At 51.9% G+C, this 15,260-nt stretch overlaps 1 protein-coding gene across 1 annotated transcript; it reads left to right on the top strand.

The window, feature by feature from the left end:
• Positions 1-432: 432 nt before the first annotated feature.
• Positions 433-12,601, top strand: C5H4orf54 (chromosome 5 C4orf54 homolog). The gene is made up of 2 exons (XM_063157977.1): positions 433-4,853; positions 8,923-12,601. The coding sequence occupies exon 1, from the start codon at positions 433-435 to the stop codon at positions 4,843-4,845; it is 4,413 nt and encodes a 1,470-aa protein (XP_063014047.1). The 3' UTR covers positions 4,846-4,853; positions 8,923-12,601.
• The last annotated feature ends 2,659 nt before the right edge of the window (positions 12,602-15,260 follow it).

The following is a 15,260-nucleotide window of genomic DNA, read 5'->3' as shown; positions in this document are numbered from 1 at the left end:
TTTATTACGGGGAAACACAGATGTTTAAAATAGGATTTCAGACGGCCTAAGTGACGCCGGCTCTATGTATAGTCCGCGTCTCGGAAAGCCCGCAGGACCGGGGCCCGTGCCGGGATGTGCAGGGCCAGCTCCCCCGCGGTGTCCGGAGCGGCTGCCCTGTGCCGCGGGGGGAGCTGAGCCCGGCCCGACCCCTCCGCCCCCCGGCGGCGATGCCCGCCCGGGCCGGGAGCCGGCGCGCCGGGCGGAGGAGGGCACGGGAAAGGAGGGGACGGGAGAGGAGCGGAGGGGAGGGCAGGGCACGGAGGGCAGGGCAAGGAGGGGAGGGCACGGAGGGGAGGGGAGGGCAGGGCGTGGGCGCCGCCGCCCCCCCCGTCCCGCCGGCACGTGCCTGCCCGCCCCCGCTGGCCACTGCCGCGCCCCGACGGCCCCGGCATGGACGCGCCCGGCCAGCGGCCCGCCAGCCCCCGAGCCGGCCCGGAGGGCGCGGCGGCGGCGGAGCGGGACCCGACCCCAAACCCGAGCCCGAACCCCGGCCCGGAGGCGCCCGTCCAGGAGGAGAGGGAGGCGGCGTACGTGGAGATCCGCGGCTCGCCGCAGGGGCCGGAGGAGAGCCGCCAGAAGCCCGAACTGGCCTCGGCCGGCGGCGCGGAGGGAGCGTCCGGTCCCGCACCGGACAGCGGAGCCGGCGGGACCCGGGATGGCGACTCGGCGAGCGGCGGACCCCCGGCGGAGGAAGCGGGGCCAGCATCCTCGGACCGCGGGCGGGATCGCCCTCCTTCCCCGGCGGCGGCGGCGGAATGCGGGGCTGACACCGGCCCCGGCTCCGTGGAAGCGGCGGGGAGCGGCGGGACGCCGGAGGCGGGGGGCTGCCCCGAGTCCTCCTCCTCCTCCTGCCCTTCGCCCGTGACCAAGGCGGACGACTCTCCCGCAACGGGCGACCCGGTGTCGACGGAGGGTAAAACCTCCTCGTCGTCCTTCGGCTACGAAAGCGAAGTGGAGGATGAGGTCGCGGGGCGCAAGGCGACTCCCCCCGGCGCCCCCCCGGGCTCCCCTCCCGGCGGCGGCCGCGACGAGGCGCACTATATCAGCACGCAGGAGATCCAGCTCAGCGAGGTGGACCACGACATGGACTTCGACGCGGGGCTGGCCGCCCGCTGGGACTTCGAGGATAACAACGTGATCTACTCCTTCGTTGACTACGCCTCCTTCGGGAGCGACGAGACCCCGGGGGACACGCTGACGGAGGAGGAGGAGAATAGCTGCTACCTTAGCACGACCACCAGCGACCCCAACAACCAGACGGACAGCATCGACAACACCAGCAGCACCGAGATCGTCAGCCTTACCTCCGAACACGACACCCCCGGCGCGGACAAGCGCGCCAGCTCGGGGGAAAGCCGGTCCAAGCAGCCCGGCCGCCCCGGCGGGAGCCCGGGCGCCCAGCTTCTCCTATCAATCAAAGCCGCTTCCCGGGCTATAAATGAGTCTAGCAACGTGCACGGAAAGCAAAACACTGTTTACGCTGCCAAGCATGAAGGCGACATGAGTCTCCGTGTCGCCGCGGCTCCCGACCGCAGTGCGAGTTTAAAACAGGATGCGCTCCGCGACCACGCGAAAAAGTTCATCGCGGTGCCCGCGCGGCTGCAGACGCGCTGCGGGGCCGCCAGGGCAGGGGAGCACTCGAGCGGCGCCTCCAGCGCCGTCAGCGAGCTGGACGATGCCGACAAAGAGGTGCGAAACCTTACGGCCAGGGCTTTCCGCAGCCTGGCGTACCCCTATTTCGACACCCTGCGCCCCGGCTCCCGCGCCTCCTCCGCCTCCCTGTCCGACAATGCCCTGGGCATCAACCGCTGGTCCACCTACCTGGACCTCAAGTGCGGCACTCTGGGGCCGAGAGCCGAGCCCAGCCTGCTGCGCTCCGGCCGCTCGCAGACCAAAGCCCTCGAGTTCGTGGTCAGCAAGCTCGACGGGGAGATCGCCCACGTCGAAACGCCGCGGCGGCTGCGGGCGGGCTCCCGGGTGGTGACCCTGCTGGACCTCGGCGATGCCGCCGAGGCCGGGGAGCCGCCGGCGGCGGAGGGCGGCGGGAAGGGCTCCAGCAAGAAGTCCAGGTTCGCCTCCAGCCTCCTCAAAAACGTAATCTCCAAGAAGATGCAGCTGGAGCACGAGTTCAAGATGGAGCGGGGCGAGATCACCGACACCTCCTACACCGGGCCGGGCGCGGGCCGGGAGCCCGAACCCCCCGGCGGCGGCGGCGGCCGGGAGCGGCACCGGGAGGGTGGCGTGCAGCGGCAGAACTCGCGGCACTCGGAGGGCGGCTCGGACGGCGCCGCGGCGCCGGCGGAGGATGCGGGCGAGGGCGGCGGGGGCCGCTCCCCGGCCTCCAAGGCGTCGCCGGCCCGCGAGGGGAACCGCAGCCTGGACCGGGCGCTGTCCGAGGAGCTGTGCGAGGTGAAGCGCAGCGCCTCGGAGGCCATCAAGGCCACCTTCCTCCGCAGCCAGAACAGCGCCTTCAGGTCCTGGAAGGAGCGGGAGGCGGAAAGGAAGGAGGAGAGGGCGCCCGTCGGCAAGCTGAAACTTTCTCCCAAGAACGACTGGCGAGCCGACCTGGGTGAGATCTCTGCCGGCAAGTCCACCAAGATGTCCCGCCTGTTCGTGCCCGCCATTCAGCACACCCCTCGCGAGAAGGACCCCGGCAAGAGGGCGACCAAGTGCTCCGCCGCCGCCGCCGTGTCCTCGGCCGCCGCCTCGCCCCCCGCCGCCAAGGCCAAAGCGCCCGAGATCAAGATCAGCCTGGGCAGCGTGCAGCAGCCCCGGGACGCCGCTTTCAGCATCGCGCAGCTGCTGACGCCGCAGATCGCAGGCCGGCCGCCGGAGGAGGGCAGGGGGCAGCCGCTCAAGCCTCTCAAGGCCGGCGACGGCACCGACAAAGTGCCGCAGTTCCTGGTGCGCGACGTGAGGGACAGCAAGTACAGAGCGCAGGGGATCCTCCACCAGGTGCGGGACGTGCGGAAGCTCATCAAAAGCTCCTACAGCGCTGACTCGGGAGATAACAGCAGCGACAAGGGCAGCGGCGCCTCCGAGCAAGGCGGCGCGGAGCAGAAGCCCCGGCAGCAGCTGGTCATCGCCGGTGTGCCCCGGGCGCTCTCCCCCGTGGTCATCACCTGCCAGGCGGTCGGCCACACCGGCGCCAAGCCCACCGAGGCGGGGGCAAAGGCGGCGGGCAAGGCGCCCGCCTGCCCCCCGGAGGGCACCGTGCTGGTGCACCGCACCTCGGGCAGGCTGCCAGTGGCCACCATCGCCCCCAACAAGAGCGATGCTCGCCAGCCCGCTGTGCTCAAGATCGTTTCCAAATCCTCCGCGCCCTGGCGGCACCAGCCGCCGCCGCCTCCCGAGAGGGGCCGGGGACCGGAGGAGGACCCGCGGGAGGAGAGCAAGGCGGCGCCGGTGCAGAACGCGCTGGAGAAGCTGACGGCGGCGGTGCGGAGCATGGAGGAGCTCTACAGCTTCAACAAGCGCGAGTGGAAGCGCAAGAGCGACCCTCTGCCCATCACCGACAGCCACGTCCTCTCCCTTATCGCCAGCCAGGAGCGGGGTGCCGGCTCCCGACCCGCCGCCGCTGCGCCCCCGCCGCCGCCGGCGGACAAGGCGGAGGAGCCGTCGGGGGGCAAGGGCCCGAGCAGCGAGCGGCTGCCCCGCCGCCCCTCCAACAGTGCCGCCGACAAGGTCTCGGCCAAGGCGGCCGCCTTCGAGAGCCTGGCCCGGCAGCGGCAGCGCGGCCCGCCGCCGCCCCGCACCGAGCCGCCCGCCGCCCCCCGCGCCCTCCTCACGCTCCGCGGGGCGGGCGGAGCCGCGGCCCCCGCGCCCGCCAAGCTCCCCCCCGAGGGCGGCCCGCGGGCCCCGGCACCGCCGCGCTCCCCTCGGCTGCCCGCGGGCGGCGGCGGCGGCGATGCGGAGCGCGGCCCCGACTGCGGGAACTATCTGTCCCTGCCGCTGAAGGCCGCCGAGCCCGGCTCCCCCCCGGCCGCGGCGGCCACGGAGGGCGGCGGCGTCCGGCCCAGCCCGGTGTCGGCGTCAGCGGCGGCGGCAGCGCTGTGCGGCCTGCAGCCCTTCGGCGCCGCCAAGCCCCCCGGCAGCCCCAGACCGCCGCCCGGACCCCCGCCAGCCGAGGAGCCCCCCGCCGCCGCCCCGCCGCCCGCCGAGGGTGCGCCCGCCGCCCTGTACCGCCCGCCGCTGCCCTTCGCCGCCCTGCCCGGCGCCGCGCCGCCGCCGCTGCTCTGCTTCTCGCCCTCCGTGCCCGCCGCCGCCACCGCGGCCGAGCCCTTCCCGCAGACGCAGCGCAAGGTGCTGCTGGACGTGAGCACCGGGCAGTACTACCTGGTGGACACGCCCGTGCAGCAGCCCCTCAAGCGGCGCCTCTTCGACCCCGAGACCGGGCAGTACGTGGAGGTGCCGGTGCCCCAGCAGCCGGCCGTGGCTCCCGTCCCGCTGCCTCTCTCGCCCCTCGCCCTCAATGCCGGTGCCTACGGCGCCACGTACATGTTGTACCCCGGGCTGCTGCCCGCCGCCGCCGTGCTGCCCGCCGGAGCCCTGCAGCGCCCGCTGTCGCACTCGGGCAGCGACGGCAGCGCCCCCGCAGAGCCCGGCAGCCCCGCCGCGCCGGAGGCGGCGTTCCCCGACAGCCCCTACTACGTGGCCAGCAGCAAGGGCCCGCCGCCGCCGCGACACGGGCCGGCCGAGGCGAAGCCCGTCATCAGCATCACCGCGCCGGCCGCCGGGCCGCGCATCGTCGCGCCGCCCTCCTTCGACGGCACCACCATGCGCTTCGTGGTGGAGCACCGGTGAAGAGCGCGGTGAGTGGGTGGGTGCTGCCTGCCGGGCACGGCAGTCACCGCGGGTGGGCAGGGAGAGCGGGTTAATGGCCAAGTGACAGCAGTGCCACAGCTTCTGCTCAGGGGAGAGGGTTCACCGAGGGGGCCCTCACTAGGGTGTAAAATATAGAAAGGTCAGGCACACCCCTTGGTGCAGTTCGGTAAAACTTGGAGCTTCTTTTTTTGGCAGTTTCAGAGAAGCATACCATAGCCACTCATCACACAGCCTGTATTTGTGCAGCCCTATGGCCGGGGCACCTCCCATTGCTCCCGGGGATGGCAGTGTGGTTGGGCATCTCTGGATCCATCATCTGGACCCACCTTGCAAGCCATGAAAGATCCCCTTCACCTTGGCATCACATTCTCCTCTTATCTCACCTCTCACCTCTTCCTCCCACGGGGAGGTGGGCGCCTCTCTTTCCCCTGTACCTGTTTCTCCCCAAGCTCAAGAGGAGTGGAAGAGGGGTCTAATGGAAGCAAACCCTTATTTTGGGTCCTTCTTGTTAGTGCGATGAGGGAGCAGGATGCATGGAGCAGGCCCAGGTGAACTCTCCTGGAGCCATGGGGCTGCTGGCTGGGGCAGAGGTGCCCTCAGGTGCAAAGCACGGTTTTACACAGCAGCTCTGAGCTTGTAGTGCCAGAGTCCTGACAGTGCCCAGCTACCTGGGGCTGTAAGCCAGGGCCAGCCTCCAGATTCAGGGATGTGCCTGCAGGGACACTGAGTACGTGTCCTGGAGAACAGGACTGTGCATACAGCATGCACTGAAACCAGTGGCGCAGTATGTCCTGTGCAAAACAACCAAGGAATGATGGCATTTCATTTTAAAAGACCTGAAATGTTACAGAAGTGCCTTCAGGACTGGTGTCACTGCTCCTTCTGCCTCATGCATTAGAATGCATGGCTCATCTTTATCACGTGCAGTATTAGGCAGAACTGCCAAATCTTCCATGGCTTACCAAGAACTCACAGAGTTAGTTTTTTGGTGTATATGAAAAGGCAAAGAGAAAGAGTGGAAGAGTGGCAACAGCCAGAAATTTGGTGTTGTTACCAGTTTGGGCTGAGCTTTGCCCAGTTGCATGCTTGAGGGTAAATTTTGTCTTCCAGCACTTGGGTTATTTATTTTGCTTTAAAATATATATTGTTTTTTTAGCTTGCATCATCTACTACATAGTAGATTATTTGTTGAATGAAACCTTATTGATGTGATTTATACACTTGCTTCTCTGCTTGTAATTATTTTATGTTGAAAGTTCCATTCTTTTATCCTGGCTGTGGAGGAAGTTGTTTTCATTGGCCCTTACAGATCACTCAGGACAGGCAATAAGCCAGTTTAACTTGAGCTCTGCTGTGCTGCTTGAGTTCATCTTGCCAGTAAAATCTAGAACCTAGATGAAATGGCAAAAAGTAGTTCATTATTTTCCCTTTAGTCTGGAGGCTGGATTGAGATGGCTAGCAGAAGGAATTTGTTAGATTTCAGATTAGAGATGTGATGTTTTTGAAAAGATAGGGTGCATAGTACATGTATTTGTAACAGTAACTAAACAAAACCCTCCAGCTTTTCTTGTGTCTTTTTCACTCTTTAAAAGTGAAAAACATCATATTTCCTGGTGTGCCCTGCCCCTCAGTTCCCAAAGGGTTATCCTGTTATCATGTTTTTGGCTTGCCTTCAGTGCCTGGTGAGGCAGGTGATGCTCTCACCAAATTGCTCTTCCTCCCTGGTGAAGTTAAAACAGCAGCCCTGCTTTGTTGTGCTGTGTCAGAGCTCTACACGGCAGAACTGTGTGAAAGCTGCCCCAAAACGCTGGTGGTGCATGCTCAGGATGTGTTTAACTTGTCATTAGACTTTGGTTATTTCTTACCATCTTATGTCTCTGTGGAAAATTAGGTATGTGCCACTGAGGAATCACATCTGTAGCCTTCTTCTTCCTGTTATTTTCATTCACCTACATAACTTTCATGTCCCTGTGGATAATTTTTCCTCTTCTTCTCTCTTTTGATGTCTACTTTTGTTTTCCATTATTTTCCTTTATCTTTTGTCATTCCATTCCCAATCAAAAGTCTTTGTTTGCTCAGTGTAGTGTTTTTCCCCTAACACTATGGTGTTTTTCCCAGGAACATCAGTATAATTTCATGTGAATGTAATGGTGAGCTGTTGTTAAATTTCTTAATTCCAGTTAGTTGCTTTCACACCAGACCAGGGTTTTTTGATTGCAGCAATGCTGTGCAGATGCTAACATGGATTTCAAACCAGCCAGATTTCATCCTTTGTGTGCAAAAATTGAATAAAGTACTGTCTTTTCAGGTCCCTTTTTTTTACTAGGCAAAATGAGCCGAATGAATGCTCTTTTTCTCCACTCCCGAATTCCTTTCTGCACTGCACATGCTCTCTTCTTCCTTTCTTTGCTCTATTTCTTTCACATCTTCATTCACAAATGTATCACTGTGTTAAGGACTGCTCCATCTTGGTCTCTGTCACCTGTGGGAGGTCAGTGGGACCTGAAGTTTTGCTGAAGGTGTGATGCCTGTGGTGGATTGACACCAAATCCCCTGCACATCTGCTGCACTTCCCCTTGTATCTGGTGCTCTTTCCTGCATAATCATTGGGATAAAATAGATCCCAGCAGTTTGTGTTCTGACAAAATCCAAGCTGCCATTTCTGAACTATTCTTAAGTTTTTGATATGCAGAAAATAGTGGAAAATACGTGCATATTTCTGAGTGATATCTTATGGTTGCTTCTCTCCCTCCTCTTCTTCACTCACAGTAAATGGGGAGCTTTAACAACATCATCCTTTCCTGCTGCACTTCTTCCTTGATGCTAGTTTTCAGTTCAAATAAACTTGCATCCAGAGCTTGACAGAACTGACCTGTAAGAGAATGAACTGCCTGACAGGAGCTCATTCCCAGTATGAGTGAACGAAAATGTGGTTTTAACGTTTGTATCTGTTCCCATATTTTACCCTCTGGAGTTGCTGCCACGTGTTAGGTAAATAAATGAGAAAAGAACAGGTAGCAAAGTAAAAAGTAACTGTAGTAAATTGTACTGCCAATATTAGAAGGGTATTTTTATTGTTCTGTTTAAACCATGAGCATAAACACCTTACAGGTACAGGGATATATACTTATCAGTTGTGTTTTCTTCCTAACTGCTATCACATAATCTATGCTTTCCTTTAAAAACTAGTTTTGTGTGGATAGTATGTAAAAATTATTTTAAAGGCTCATACATTGGAATTTTTACCAACTTTGTTTTAGTTGTTCCCTGTTCAGCAGGATGTATGCTCCACATTACTAAGCCAAGAAGTCAACTTACAGTGTAGTATGCATAGGACTTACTTATAATGATGCCTTTGCTGAGAATTTAGTAAAGAATTTATCCAGTTTTCATGGGAAATATTCGAATATTCCAAGAACCAAACAGGCTCTAACATTTGACCTAGTAAATCAGTCTACAAATGGAAATAAGTGTGACTTTGTGCTCAAAACTGTGGCTATTCAGGAAACTTTTCTATAGTGCTGAGCCTTGGTACCAATATAAGTTCCTGGTGGCCTTAATGACTCCTCCTGCCCAGGATGATTTCCTGAGCCAGTACTGAAGTGTTCTTAGAGCACTGGGAGTGGGTTGTTTCCCCTTTCCTGATGTGTTCCATGCTGGATGCTGTGCTGGTAAGGGAAGGTCTTTAACTGAGCAGATGGATCACTGAAAGGTCCATTCCACACCGGTCACATTGGCCTCTTTCCGCCTGTGTCCATGGGGTTCCCCAGGACCTGTCTGCTGGGAGCTGTGGGGTTGGAAGGCACAGCATGTTCCACACCTTGAGCAGCAAGATGGGTTCTGCTCAAAACACCAGGGCTGCACAAAACTGACTCAGTTTGAAAACCTAGGTGCCCTTGGCTGATCCTTGGCAGGGGCTCAGGAAATGAGGAGCAAGAGTAGTGTGGGGACAAAGGAGGCATTTATGCACCTCTCTGGAGGAGTAAAGATTGTTCAGCTCTCTAACAATCTATATTAATGATGCTTTTCTGGTTTTGTTTGTTTGTTTTTCCACAGGGATAAGGAAGAAGAATTATGCTTCTTTAATTTGAAATACACTTGGTAACTCTTCAACATCAATCCTAAAAACTGCTTCTACAGTTTTCTCAATTTTTTTGCTTCATCATGCAAAACAAGCATGTAAGTTTCTTGTTTTCTCCTAAATGCCCCCCTCCTTTGGAGTATGCCTACTTTTAATTATGTGAGCAGCACTAAATTACTGCATTAGTTTGTGCAAAGTTCTTTTTGTGCTGAAGCCGATCTGCAGGCTTTAGGCATTGCTCTGTGCTGGTAGCTAATGGCAGTGATGCCACTGCAGCTGTTTATAAAATGCAGGGTGTAAATGCAGCAGTGTTTCAGTGTGGATCACCACACAGCTTCATTCAGATCCCTGGAATATGTTGTGATGATCCAGTGCAGCCTTGCAGCTCTTCAAAAAGGAAATAAAGCCCTCAGCTCTCTCCAATTGCATTAAATTAGGGTCTTCCATATGGATTTTAGTCACAATTTGCAATCAGATGGTTTTTTGTATTCTCTACTTCTCACTTGGAATTGCAAAGAAAGAGAGCTGTAGTGTTGGAATTGCAAAGGAAGAGAGCTGTAGTGTCAAATTTATCCTTAGTGTTTATTTTTTGCCATGGTTCAAAACAAGCTGTGTAAATGTCAGAAAACACATTTGATTGCTTTCATTTTTTGTTTGCTCCTCTGTACTGTGTTGAATATCACAAGTTGCCTTAATTAGGACAGTGTTTAAATACTGGGAAACCAGAAATTGAATGTAATATTTTAAAATCCTGGTTCTAAAGGAGAGAACAGCATTTATTTTCCTTTAAGACTGCAGTCTATTCTTCCTTAAATTGCAACATTGTTGAAAACATAATCCTAGTCACTGCCCAGTGAGAATAATTTTTAACTGTTACAGCCTCAGTACTATGCAGTTGTTTCTTTGGCTGTTTGACAGGTTTATCTGAGGGCTGCAATTACAATTACAAAGAAAATATTTACCTTTTGAACAAAAAATATACTATAAGATTACTGACAGTGCAGTGATTTATATATCCAACTCTGCTCAAACTGATTGTTTCTTGTTACCAGCAACTAGTTTGTCTCAGCAAAAGAGAATTGTTATTATGAAACCAAATCTAAAATTCAGTAGTCTCTTCCCTGCCCAAAATTTTGGCTAAGTGAAGCACTTTGGGAAGCAAATAAATGTAAGACCAAACCTAAATTATATAACATAAAGCTTTCTTTAAGTAACAGATTAGAATTTTAAAGTCTAAATGTAAATCCCAAAAGTCTTTATTTAAGCATTTGCCAGCAGGCAGGATTTTTCTCCCCCTGTTCTCAGGGCTTTCTGCAGCTAGGAAAGTTTCAGTGTTTCCCATTTTTAAAATAAGCCCTGGGTTTTCATTTTCCTGAGTAACTCATGACGTACAGAAAACTCAGGTAGAACTGTCTTCAACCATGTGTGGGAGATGGTATTTCAATGCAATTTATTTGTTTACAGGCACAAGTTGTAATTGCCCTCAGGATGAAATGCACTACAACTGTGCAGATAGCGAGTGATTTCTTATGTGCCTTCTCACTAATTTTCATCACTGTGCAAATCCAGTGAATATTCTGACCCTTTTTAAAGAGCACAGATTTTGTAAGGCTTATCCCTGTGCTCTTCAGCTGTACAGTCTGCATGACAAGCTTTACCTGCCCTCTGGGACTGGGGCTGACTGCCTCTTAAAGGAGATGAATGCTTCTCCCCCTCTCTCATGACTGCTAGGTCCGTAGGTGTTGTGATTCGAGTATCAGTGTTAGACAGAACAGTACTTGGGACTGCAGGACAGTGCAGGTACCAGAGTGGCTGGTTCCCTGTGACATACACATGTGCAGAATGTTCAGTATAATACTAGCATCCCTGTTCCACAATGGTCCTGTCCTACCTTTTCCTGTATCGGTGCTTGGAGAGGAGTTTCCCGTTGCAGTTTACAAGATATAGGTTTGCACACACAACCTCAGGTTTACAGTTTCACCCGGTGTACTTGAAAGGAAAAGAAAAAAGCATAGGAAACAACTGCCCAGGATTTCAACATGTGTTTGTTGGAGGTAAATTTTGCAGGGTTTTGTTTTTTTTTTTACTGTCTGTGGAGATGAAAGCAATGAAATGAGGGAATTCCAACAGCTATTTATTTTCTCAGGGGAGTTTACTTCAGTGGAATGTGTCAATCCTAATGTCAAACAGTGTTTACTTGATTTTGTCTATTACTAAAAAGACTTCTTGTTTGCATCAAGGGGTCAGTTTTGCAAGGTGCTTCGATAACCCAGCAAAGCCTTCACATGCATCTCCAACTTCAGACACTTAAGCAGATTCCTGGGGACTTCAGTGGAAGGATTTTTTCTTTCACCCATCTATGCAAAGCTTTGCTGAACTCATCCCAGAGTGCTGAATGCCTTGCAGACCTGAGCACCAGGTTCTTCCCTTTACAGAACCCGATCTCTGGGCTTGAGTCAAGCTGGACCCAGCAGATAATGCCACAAAATGTCACCAGAAAAAAGCTCTGGTAATATGGTGCTCCTTCATGTGTGCCCAGTGGTGAATTTCTCCAGTGGATGGGGTGATGTGTAACCACATATCTTGGATTAGAGTCAAGCCCTCCATGTCAGGGCTCACAAGCTGCTAGTATTATATGTTTCACGGTGCAGTCATAGTATGTTACAGCTGAAATTTACCCCATGTGCAAAGCAGGGCAAAATCCTGTGCACCACTCAAGTTCCCTCCCAGCCCTGCTGTTGGGGTTTTGAGGGCTGCACCAGCCAACTGTCCATGCATTTTAGGTCAGGATCCAATTAAAAGTTTGAGCGGGACTGGAGTGATGCACCAGAATGTTGTTCTGGTCCTTTGCAACAGGGTTGGTTTCACTCAGTATCAAATTTAACCCTTGGTGAATCAACTGGTGAATGATTTGAAATGTATTTATGGGTTGTGTGGGGTGTTTTTCCCCCTTGTCTGTATTCAGTGCTACCTTTATTCTTTACTGTTGATGGCCAAAGTGTCATTCCTTATGCTTATATGTTGCCATTAACTTGTGGCTACCTGAGAACACATACTTCAAAAATGCTTGTGCTTTTTTTCACCTATTTCTTTTTTTTTTTTATTTCTTCTTTTTTTTTTTTCCTCCCTGCCCCTTTCTTTTTCCTCTCATTTTTAAAGGGGTGAGTTAGTTATTGATGTAAAGATATTTAAAAGTGCAAATGTGAAGTAAGCATAATGATTGTTAAGAGGATGTGGGTGGTATGTCTGATGAGAGAGAGGTGGGCTGTAAGGCAAAGGGGAAAACGCCATGAACTGTTGATGACTGTTGCCTGTGGAGGAAGAATTAAGAAACAGAAGATGTATAACTAGAGAGAAATGGACTCTTTGAGCTGCTGTCAATGGAGACAACACTGTGGCAAGTGTGTAGCTGAAACCCAAAGTGATCCCACTGCAGGGATTGAAGGACGGCGTCGGGGCTCTGGGAATTGCACGGCGGGAAGTTCGGAACGTCACTGCCATGGGAGAACAGAGCGTCTGAAACTGCCAAGTACCAAAGTTTGTAACTGAATGAGTTGGCATTTGTATTATGTTGGGGTTTGTTGTTTTTGTTTTTTCTCTTGAATGTTATGATAAATAAAATGTATTTTTCAGTAAAAGACACACTGCAAGTAAGTCTGCAGTCCTGCCTCATTGTATATTTGCAAAGTTACCTTGGGGGTTGTGCAGAACAAGTGAAAACAGAGGCACTACTTGGTTCAACATGTAAACAGCAACAGAAGAAGGGATTACACCAGAGAGCTGATCAAAACCCCCACACTCAGAGTCTCCCTGAGTTTGTCCCAGTATTGAAAGTCTCCTTCTGACCCAATCTCTCTTTATTCTTTCCTCTTACAACAAAGGGAAGTTGGCATTGCTTATATTTTTTACCCAAGTATAATTTAAGAAAAAACTCCCCAGTTTCAGTGAACTAACTTTGACTGGTGAATGGGTTTGGGTATCCAAAGAACTGCATCTTTGTCTGTTGTAACGTGTTCAGAGAGAGCAATTGGTGGAGTAAATAACTTTTTTCTGCTCACTCTCCATGTTATCTTCATTGCCTAACATTTGCATACAAGCATACACAAGATGAGTTTATTAGTGGATAGCATTATTGCTTGAACTATAACTAGGAAAAATCTTTTGCTGCTTTAATGTTTTCCTTCTATCTTCATGGAGACTGAAAAGGTTTCTATTGTTAAGTCCAAGTGTTTAAAAAAGCATGAGTCAAACACCAGAAAATCCCAAAATAGACTTGAAAACTGAAGTATTGCTTTTGCAGTTTAAAAGAACACTTTCGCTTAAAGGAAAACTGAAGCAAGTTGGGCTACCAGGAGATAAAGGGTGACCAAAACAGACACAAAATAATAGTGGGCGTGTAGAGCAGAGAGAATGGCCTTGGATCACTTTATTAAAAGCAGAGAAGTCCGAAATTGCAAAGGGACCTGGGGTTGTCAACTGGAAAATTTGGGAACTCTGCTTTTCTTGAAGGAGAGCTCCTGAAGCCTGATTTCAGTGGAGATCTGTTACAAGATTTTCACTGCACTGCTGGTTTCTCACAATAGATGGAAAAATGAAGCTGAAACCTCCACAAAAGAGAGGTCAAAAGTAAATAAACTGAGAGACATGAACTTTTACCCTTCCTTAAGAAGCTCAGTAATGCAACCAGTGTTTGTCCCGACACAAACTGCCTCACACCACATGAATCTACTGAATTTAAAGTATGAGGATTTCTTATGATACTTTAAATGAACTGAAAGGTGGAATATGTCTGGGATTTTCAAGGATTGCTGGAGAAAATCTTATAAGTTTCTACATAGTCATTAAAATGTCACTTGTAATGACAGTAAAAGTGGTCGGAATGACAGTAGAAGTGCAACTCTATTGTGAAAAAGAGTAGGAACAAAGTAAAATGAGAAGCAAATAATTCCCTGATGTCAGATCTAAACAAGTTACCCAAACATAGAACATAACGCTAAAAAAACCTAAAAACCCAAACAAAAAAAATGGCACCTACATTAGAATTGCTGACCCATAGGCTTGTTGCTATTGAGAACGTGTAATCTGCCTGCCAAACCCAAACTGTATCTCTATATATATGAATATTTTTTAAGAGTAGTTGAAAAACACTGTTCAAAAAACATGAAGGGGAAAGTTTCCAAGTCTCTATTGCAAGTGGGTTGCTTTTTGGACTTAGCTGGATTTTCATTGCACTATTCCTTCTGTGGCTTCCAATTAGAAAAGACTGAGCATTTGTTTCCTTCTCTGAACTCCAGGTATGAATTATTAATTGCTACCACTGCTGATTACTTAAAAGTGTATGTAATACCACTATTAAATACGTATTTTACATCTTGATTAACCCCCACTAATTGGGTAAATAGAGCATTTGCTTTGTTTATAACCCTAAATGTGTTTTCCCGTCAAATGCAGGCTGGAGCAATGTATTCATTTCACCATATTTTTAGAAGTTTGTTACTTTGGTTGTTTCCGTAGCTATGGAGCCCCAGTAAGGAAGCCATGGCCTTCCATTACCCAGCTGCTGGACTAAACCTCTCCTGGAATCCCCATTATGTCCAGCTGTTGGGGTCAGATAGCTTCAGAAGCATCTGCTGCCATGCCAGGGGGTATCCACAAAGACACGTATCCCTTCTGAAGGAGCAGTGGGGGTCCCAGGGGCTCTGTTTAAGTGTCAAAGCTGTGGGAGGTCCACAATGTCCCTTCACTGGCTGGGTCTTCAATTTGACACAATTGAGAAGGGGGTAAGCTTTGCTGGTATGGTGTAAGGATTGCTGGTATCAGACAAAGATCTTACAGATATAAACTGCATTATCTAGAACCTTTTTAATCTGATTTTGGGTTGTAAATTGATAGGCAAACCTAAGTCATCTGTTGATAACTCTTTGCAAGTAGAAGAGTGATGGCAGCTATTTCATTGTCCACCTTCTGTATTTAGGGTGTCAGGTCTCTGCAGGAGGAGACTGCCTGTTGCCAGGTGAGTAAGTAGCTCTGCTCTTCTTTTTGTTTTGTGTGACACAAAGAACAAGTATTAATAACAAATACAAAGGTTTGTCTTCAGTTTGTTCCTGAAACAGCAGTGGAGGTATCAGAGTGTCTACAACAGGGAGCAGACTGTGAGTGGATGCTGAGGAGGACTGGCTGGGTCTTAGCTCTCCTCTGGGCAGAGGGCTTGGGCAGGCACCTCCAGCCCGTGGTGCATCCTCATCTAATCAGGAGGTCTCCTGATTAGAGAGGGAGCCCAGGACCTGAGTGCCAATTTAAATTATTGCTTCAT

The sequence above is a fragment of the Melospiza melodia genome, chromosome 5 (assembly GCF_035770615.1).
Source record: "Melospiza melodia melodia isolate bMelMel2 chromosome 5, bMelMel2.pri, whole genome shotgun sequence".
Lineage (NCBI taxonomy): Eukaryota > Metazoa > Chordata > Aves > Passeriformes > Passerellidae > Melospiza > Melospiza melodia.
Note: the sequence above shows the minus strand (reverse complement) of the source record. Positions and strands in the feature narration are given on the sequence as shown.

Coding starts and splice junctions, on each gene's coding strand:
- C5H4orf54 (XM_063157977.1), top strand. CDS start 433: ATGGACGCGCCCGGCCAGCGGCCCGCCAGCCCCCGAGCCGGCCCGGAG.